The sequence below is a fragment of the Ctenocephalides felis genome, unplaced genomic scaffold, assembly GCF_003426905.1.
Source record: "Ctenocephalides felis isolate EL2017-DRISC unplaced genomic scaffold, ASM342690v1 CF-g0.4_SCAFFOLD_02090, whole genome shotgun sequence".
NCBI lineage: Eukaryota > Metazoa > Arthropoda > Insecta > Siphonaptera > Pulicidae > Ctenocephalides > Ctenocephalides felis.
The window spans coordinates 4352-14179 of NW_020538244.1; the positions used below are offsets into that span (position 1 = coordinate 4352).

Sequence of the window (9828 nt, forward strand, 5' to 3'; positions counted from 1 at the left end):
CCCCTTAAGCGTGGTAAAATGGAACGGCAAGAAGACAAATATTTTCAATATCTTACGATGATATCAATGCAAAATATAAATTTCATGGTTCTGAAATATTCATAAGCAGATTTAAAAACCTATTTATTTAATTTACTTCTTGCTAATTGCTTTTTTAACTCAATTAACTTCTTTATTTACTATTTTTTATTATTAACACTTTTGCCAGAAGAAAGGTTCAGCTTGTTTTTTTTCTCCACACACGTGTAAAATATATGCAAATAGATATAGAAATTAAAATATTATTTATTCATTATGTACAATTACTTTAATTCAGCGTATTTGTTAATATTGTATGTGTTATATATAATAAATACAGCCTTCATTCGAGACTTTGTAAACACTTATCATATAATACTATTAATATGGAAACTAATTTTACATAATTATAATAAAATTAATAATAATATAGTAATGAATTCCATACAAACTTAAATTTAAAATGCATTTCAATGTTTTAGTAACAGTAATTCGATATGTATATAATATAATAAATCAAAGACTGTCTTTTTTTAAGACTTATGGCAAGTTTATCTTTTTAGCATAGAATTTTAATATTTTTTATATATAAGTACATGTTGTACATATATTCTTATGTTATCAAAATTCTAAATTGCATTCTGTCATTTCTCGATTAAACTGACAGTAATGTATTTCTATTATATATCACATGAGAAAGCGAATTTATATATTAGAGATTATAGAATGTTATGCCATTGTAGTTTTTATAAAAATATTGCGCGTTGATTAAGAAATAATATCACAGTCACATTTCGTTATATTAAAAATCAATTTTTATAACTGAATTAAGCTGTGCTTTATTAATTTCTAATTAAATTTTGTCAATCTTGATCCGCGAATTAATGTCCAATAAGACCTAAATATTTTCAGTTAATTGCTTCATTATCTTATTGCATTGCATTAAATATATTACATCTTCATGGTGCTTTTTATAATGTGCCTAAAATCAATTAGATTTACTAAATTATTTTTTGTTACTAATTTTTAGGTTGAAAATAATTTTGTATTAAATTAACGGGCTAAGTATGATTAATTAATATCTTATTGCACCAATAATCTAACTTAAAAGTAAGATTGAATATATTTTGAATACTGATGACATATCAAATCATAATTACTTTGAACCAATTTGAGTAGGTACAAATTTCATCGAAGTATCTTAAAATACTTTTAATTACTATTTGTTTTATACATCACCTTTAAGTACTTTACAAATTGAAATAATGTTAGTTTAAGCTATATTACAAGGTTTAATAATTATTGTCCAAGTAACGCGTCTTTCAGCCTTTCCCAAAAGTTTCTTGGTGAGCCTCGGGCGAGTTCCTTTTCGTCTTCGAGTTGTTTGAAAGCTCTCCACTCGCTGCGAGTTTGGTCGTCCAGGGGTCCCCAATTCGATTGAGGGGATAAAGCACCCCAAAGCCTCTATAAATGTAAAAAAAAATTAAATAATAAGTAAAATAATACTGTTTACTGTTTTGTACTGATTTAGGCGAAATTTTTAATAAACAATCGACGTGCGTTTCAAACAATGACTTTTCTCTATTACATATTACTTATATGTAGTATTTAATTTGATACATAGTATACTTTATACTATATCAGAAACTGTATTTATTACAAATTTTGGAAAATTTATTATACATAAACAAATTTACTCTTATGAATATTTATGCTGTAATTACTAAGTTAGCAAAAATAGTTAATTTACATAAAAAAAAAAAAAAAATTATACAAAAGTTTAGTAATTTATTTGTTTTAGTGATTGATTGTTTTGGTATAAAATGATTTAGAATGACTGGCAACGTCAAGAAAACATAAAATTATTCAGTCAGATTTTGTGGCAAGACATACCTCTTCAAATCGAAAATTTAATGATGAATTTTAATGCGAAATAATATCAAAAATTAATATAACAGAAGTCATTCTAGCAGTTATTTTTCATATTATTTTTCATTACTAAATATTTAAGCTAGAAGAGTTTATTACTTTTATTTATTATAGTGCTGCAGTTATATAATGTTCAAATAGTTCAATTGGGCTGTGCAATAATCAAATTATTCCAATTATTTGATTAAATTATCGCAATATTTGCTTTTCCGCAAAAAATATATAGCGTTCGTGTTAAAGTCAATATGAGCTAATCAGAGTGCAAATATAAATTCAATGTAAAACGTAATCCACGCACTATTTATTTATATGAGGTGCAATAATTATATTTGACCTATAATACTAAAAGTTAGGTAAATGTCAAACATGACGCAATGAAATAAACACATAATATGTGCCTTATTTCATGTATAAATAAATCACAATACAATTTATAAATATAAAATTGCATACTTGTAGGAAATTTTGTCCTTTTTGTTGGTATAAAGCCCAAATTGCCCAACATGGTAATTGAGCCAAGCCAGCGGCCGCCAAGCACCAGCCAACAGCTGAAAGTAAAATTTATGAAAATTTCAAAAATTTTGATAATGGACAATCCTAAACTTTCGTGTTATTTTATATTCATCTTTTCTCCAACTGCTATATCTATCATCTGAACAGAATCTCAGTAAATAAACAAGTGGGGTGTGTGGCATCGTGCCTTAAGGCAAATTGCTGGAACTTCCCGTACCGTGACAAAATGTTCGAGGAATACTGAATGTTTTCAAATAGATTATTATAAATAAATATTGTAACATTGTATAATATTTATAAGAATTATATAAACTGAATTGCAAAGTTGAAATTATTTGTTTAAAGTATATTAGAACTTTAGTCAGAATTAAAAATAAAATCTGATTAATTTTCGATATACAAAAAAAATTATGAAAAAAAAATTGAAAAAAAAAATTATTTTGAAGCAGATTTTTTTTCCCAAATCAATTATTTTGTTAAAACAAGCACAAAGTTCTTTGAATCATTTAAACCGGAGTTCTCTCAAAAACTGCCATTTTTTTTAACATTTAGCTCTATATCTTCAAAATGGCTGCGTCTACCTTTGCCAAAAACTAATACCCACTTCTCCCAATTATTACTAATTGAATGTTTTTTAAATCATTCAAATCGGATACTCCGTTCTTTCAAAAACTCGATTTATATTTTCTGCACTCATTGCTCTTTATCTCCGTAACTGCTGGACTTGCCTTTGCCAAAAACTAATCAGCACATCTCCCTATCAATAGGAATCGAATGTTTTTGAACCATTCAAATCGGTTGATCCGTGCGCCCGAAAACGTGAACAAAAATTTGTATTCATACATACATACACACAAAGCCACATCCATTTTTTCTGAGGTATGCCAAAGTGTTCAGAAACCTTCAAAACGTCGAGAAATGTAAAAATTTTCAATTTTGATTTTCTGCCCATTACAATAACTTACCCTACGGGAAGTTAAAAAAATCTCGATTTATACTCTCTGCTCCGTACTTTCGAAACGGTTGAACCTGTCTTTGCCAAAAACTAATCAGCACATCTCCCTATCAATAGCAATCTAGTGTTTTTTTAATTATTTACATCGGTTGATTTGTGCGCTCAAAAATGTGGACAAAAATTGTATCCATACATACACACACGCATTCATTTTTACTAAGGTATGCCATAGTGTTCAGAAACTCTCAGAACGTGAAGGCATGTTAAAAATTTTAATTTTGATATTTGGACGATTACAATAACTTACACCACAGAAAGTTAATAAGCAAAAAATAAACTTTATATCCCAAAACAACATTTTCAAACCACAAGAATCTATTATTCGTTCTATTTGATATGCACAAACGCATGACTAGACAAATGCCCGGTGGTTGTCGTTGTCCCTTCATCGTACTCACCGTACACATAATCCGGATAATCTTGACCGGCGTACTTGAGAGGGGTCAGAGTCACTAACGTGTATATCAGGATGACGACCATCAGAATGGGAGTCACGACGCCCCAGCAGATACGCCAGTAACGGGTTACGTGGCCCACTTTCTCGCCCAGCATGAAGCGGACGTCCCGACAGAAATTGTCCAAACCTTGGGAGAAAAAGATACAAGATTGATTACAATGATTTATAAGTAACTATTTGCATTCGTTTATAGAAAATCTAACAAAAAAGTATATGATACTTTCTATTATGCCTATTTATGTATTTTATATAAATTTCATTTGCATAGTAAGGAGTATATAGAGTAACAGTAAGCATTCAGAATTGTTATAACAAAAATGCAGACTTATTGTTTTGGACTATGTGACGACAAGTAGTAGCTTTATTCATTTTTACTTGAATATATATATATATATATATATATATATATATATATATATATGAGTAAGTTCTTCAAGGGCATACATCAAATAAAAGGCAAAGATTTAGAAGTTAATCTTTAATTTTTCCAAACGTTTTGACATAGGATTTTATGTCATCATCAGTGGATCTACAGAATGAACATTGATAAATTAATATAAACTAGGAAAAAATGACAGAAATTGGAAAAAGAACTATAGATATAAGTAATGTAATTATAACAATAATAATTATACTTAACAGATAGATAAACAAGAGAAATGAAAAGTAAAAAAAAATATATACAAACATACAAAAGCGTAATATATATATATATACATAATATACACGTAAACAAACATGTATATATGATATACATGTACAAACACGTACACATACACATATATACATACAACTAATGCGTATATATATATATACATATATATACACATATATATATATAATTTAATCGAATAATTTTTAAACACTATTACAGCCTCGGGCTTGGTCACATAAACTACGTACTCCGTGCAAAATATATTATATATTTCACAAATATTTTGCTATGCTTTGTTCAACAAAATAAAAAACAAGTTAGTGTATATATGTTAGTGCAAAATTATGTGCCTTGCGCTAGCTACTGATGTAAGACCATATTTATGTAAGTTAGCTTCGTTGTCTATATATGTGTATGTGTCTGTATTGTATATGTGAACATGAAGCTTTTATTTATCTTTTCAAACATCAATGTGAAAGATAATAATAATTGAATGATATGAATACTTATCATCTGGCCAAAAAATTATTGAAAATATGCAATAATGGTCATATGAAAAGCCCATACGAGGTTCACAAAATGCCACCAAATATAATTATTTTCCCCATTCAACTGCTATGTATTTTGCATGATGTTTGATTAAAACGATTTTTTTAGCCTATAAGTTTGAACGTGCATTTATTGCTGTTTTTCCGATTCTGTACCGTTATTGTTTGTAATATTGTAGATAGGAACTTATTTTTATATCTATATTTCAATTATCATTGAAAGAGAAATTATTTACTTAAAACTTCATATATACATATATATATATACATATAACCAATATATTAAAACACAAGTTCAAGTTATATTTCAAACACGAAACTTATAAAAAAATTTAATATCGACAAGTTAACAAATTTCCACCGATTATATTTATTTTCCCCATTGAATTACTATACAATTTTAAACCATTCTAAAAAAAATGAAATCTAAAAAAATGCTATTACAGCAGTTTCATTTTAAAAAGCTATAAAATGTTTTTTCTATATAACTTCATTCAGAATTTTTATAATTCCCATTCCCAGAACGGATTCGCAATAAATATCTAATTAAAAACCCATCGATAATTAACAGAATAGCAAACTTGCGTGGCATGTTGACTCTTCATACAACAAAAGCGTAGTTTATTTTTCAATCGATAGCTACAGAACGTTGAACATTTATGTCAATATCTATAGCGTCGATAATTACTCTGTGCTGGAATCGTTTTAATTGGCAATTATTTATAATTGGAAAAAAATTGCTGATATTCAACTTGTCATAGAGTTGAAAATCGAGAACGATTTTTATATATCTTCTGGTTTCAGGATATACTTAGTATAATGATAAATAAAAAATATTAACTTATAACAAATGTTTCACATAAAAATATTTTTTTATTTAGTAGTTTAAAATTACTATTTCCGTTATTATTAATCTTCAATCTGCTTATGTAAATTACCCCAAAAAGTTTTGAATGATATACAGTTATTATTAGTTGGTTCCATCTAGGTTTTATTTTCATTATTTACTAAATACATTCAAAACTGTTAGATTTTTAAAATAATATTGAAATTTTTAGCATTTTGTAAGTATTTACTTAATTTTGTCGTATTTGTATGTACAAACTGTCGCAGTTCTATTTAACCCTTTTGCTATGAGCATTGCTTACATGACTTTCTCAAAATTTTCAGCATTTTGGACATAAATTGCAATATTTTTATTATATTTTATATGAAATTTTTATTAGCTATATTTACCCCTTTGCATAGTTGCCTTTGTGTGCAAATGTCGCCTATAGACGACACCTAGTATCCCGATCCTTGTTTTAAGATTTATTACCTTGAGTTAAATTATAGAAAATACTTATTGGTTTTTGTACTTCTTAGTTTTTTGGAAGTGTAAATTTTCAATATATAAATACATTGTTATGGATCATGACTTAAGAGTCTTAAAAGGCGTTTTTGTTTCTGGTCAGTTCCTTAACGCTATTGGGCAGCTCGATGTTCTGTACATCAGTATCACTTCAAAAACAGCCGTATCAAGAAAAGGTCAATAGGATTAGTTTTACAAAACCATGAGCAAGGTGCACAACTGGTTGATTATGGATTGTTTGACCAACTTGAGGAACTTATATTCCATAATATATCTTACTAATTAAATGTCAGGAGAGAGAAATTTATTCAGATTGGTTATAGTATTTGTCATAAACTTACAGTAAATAGGCTGAAGATATAATGTCATACACAAATAATGCCTTTATAAGAGATGTCTAGGATGTTTTAAAAATTTGAAAGAAAAAATCACAATGAAGGGTAAAATGGCACAAGGCGCCTGCCCGTCTCAAAGGGAATATGCAAATCTTTTCGCTGACGCACGCTGTATACGGCAAGTTCAATTTCCGGATGAGTTGATATATAACTGATGTGCAATGCTGAAACAATTTTAGGAATTCATAAACGTGTCACGTTGTATTCATACGTTATGTATGGCAGAGAAGAAATATGCAAAGTGCTCTCTCACGGCTTGATTGCTTTAACGTCCTATCTATATTGCTTTTTGTGATATTCCTAAGCATTCAGTCCTCAGACCTACATAAGATATTTTTTATCATTTCAGGAATAAAATCGATTCTGACTACCTGTTAGATGTTATGTGCAGAATTGTATTTTATAATTATATTAGATATATTGAATGCTGATATTAATTAATATAAAATTTACAATTGCGATATGAATCGCTTATAAAATTAACTTCATATAAATCATATTTTAGATATTTATAAATATTTTTAATTGTTAATTTTAATTGAATTTTTAAAATGTATTTTACGATTGTTTTGTGCTATCTAATTAATCTCATTAACTGTTCATATTAATAATGCACTCTTTGATTATTGCGAAATGTGATCACTAACAAACATACCAATTGCGTTGTGATTCATTAATGTGATAAATTTTAATTGAACTGTTATCAAATTATATATCAAATTAAGTATACCGAGCCAGAACATGAATGTTGGCACAACTCTAATCCTGATCTTACATCTAATTTCTAAGTATTTTTGTATATGGTGTATTCGGCGAGTTTATTATTTACATTCAATTCCCAAATTAAATTTTAATTCATAGAATAGTGTATATTTTGTTTTTTAATTTCTAGAATAAATAATTTTATTAAAATTCATACCATATATCCAACTGATTGCCAACATTTGTGCGATCGCCAAAAAGAAAACGATGAATGAAGCTCCAAAATGATCCACAAGGTTTAAAACGGCTTGGCCTCCCTGAAATAACATGCATTTACTAAATAAATACATCAAATCATTTATATAAAACACGGCGAATGTGGAATGTTTTAATACAGTTGCTTCAATGAGCAAAGGTTTTTAATAAAAGATATTTCATGCAAGGATAAACAGCAATATAGAAATTTTTGGGGGATTTACACAGACACACACATATAATATAATATATATATATATATATATATATATATATATATATATATATATATAATATATATTTGACTGGAGTTTTAATAACTTCAACAGAAATGCAAAAGTAATTATTCCATCTAATTCAATTCATGCATATAATTTACATTCGATTTACTTACCGGAGTAACATAAACTGTTCCTACGCAAAAACCGACACAAGCGATTCCAACTGCAGCTTGCCAATGTTTTACCTGAATAAAAAATAGTATAACATTTCAAAATTAAGATGTTTTGTTATTAAGGTAATTAGTACTTTTTTGTATGAAAAGATTATGACTTATAAATAGGACGTGCTCTATATTGCACTTACAGTTAGTATTTAGATACAATAGAATTTTTTACTCTAATTCATCATCGACAACTCAGTGCTTACATTTCCAATGATTATCGTTAATTATATTAAGTACATATATTATTAATATTGTTATCTTTATTCTTTTTTAAAAATGTTTTACACAAAAGCAAAAAAAAATATCTATATTAAAATCTTTATGGATTATAACATTAATAAGATTAAATGATTATATTCAGTTTATACGACGGAGTACTTTTCCATCTATGATTAGCTAATTAACAATTTTAATCTTTGTTATTTTGTAGTATATATATATATATATATATATATATATATATATATATATAATTTATATATCAACCACACTAAACTATAAAACATTTGTTCCAAGAGTTGGAAGAATTAATTAAAACTAAAACTTTTGTCTTTGAGAAATTCAATGCAGTCACTAGTCTTAATTGACGTTTTAATAGAAACATCCTGAATCTACCTCGTAATTGCAAATGTTCGCTCTTTCACGTAGTTTTTGCGCTTTTTCTGCAAATAAGTTTTTTACGCTTGCATATCAATTAATTCTTCCTGTACGTGCGCTGCCTGCGCCTGACGGCATTATAGCAAGTTTGATATTTCTAGAGCTATTGTAAAGGAGTGTAAAACTTTCTTAAACCTGAATGTGGTATAATATATATATATATATATATATATATATATATATACAGAACAAATTTTTTGTTATTTATTCCCTTTTGCTTATACACTTAATTGGTAGCAAAAGAAATGAATAAAATAATACCATAGCCATAAACTTACTGCATGCTACTTGTTGATGCAAGAACTCTTCTCATTCATAATATTACATGCCTCTCAATTCTATCTCCAAATGTACTCATATATTTTCATAATTCAATCCGTTTGCAGTGATCTTTTATCTGAACAACTGTAGTCTACAGTCTAGACTAGACTGTAGACCATTGAACTGTAATACCATTGAACTGTGTACTAGACCATTGAATTATTTCTATGACGCCCGGAAAAGCTCAAAGCGCGTGCAATACGATTTCGAAATATAACAAGCAAGAAACTTGAGTACTGGCAGAAAGATGGGAAAAGCGCGGAAACTTATTTAGAGAGACAATTTAGAGTAGCGCATTCGTGGTGGTTTACCTGAGGAAAACGATCTCTTATAACCGTCATCATGCACGAGGCATGGCGACGTTGCTTCCTATTCCCAGCACGAACAGCATTAGAAAGAACAGCACGGAGAACACCTGCAAAATGTGGATAATAAAATTAGGCTGAAGCATTGAATACAAACCTGCATTTGGGTTGAATAATTAATTTGAAGTGAATTATCTCGAGACCGAAAAAGTTAATTTAATTTTTTATAAAATGTTGAATATTGTGGAATTCTGCTGAAGAA

The 9828-nt window shown here is 28.0% G+C and overlaps 1 protein-coding gene across 1 annotated transcript; it reads right to left on the reverse strand.

Moving 5' to 3' along the window:
* Window positions 1-1317: 1317 nt before the first annotated feature.
* LOC113380403 (sodium-dependent nutrient amino acid transporter 1-like) lies at window positions 1318-9602 on the reverse strand. Its single transcript, XM_026619659.1, has 6 exons — window positions 9573-9602; window positions 8233-8304; window positions 7801-7900; window positions 3874-4059; window positions 2401-2495; window positions 1318-1482 (listed from the first exon to the last, which is right to left on the reverse strand). Exons 1-6 carry the CDS (start codon window positions 9600-9602, stop codon window positions 1318-1320), a joined length of 648 nt encoding a protein of 215 aa, XP_026475444.1.
* Window positions 9603-9828: the final 226 nt, after the last annotated feature.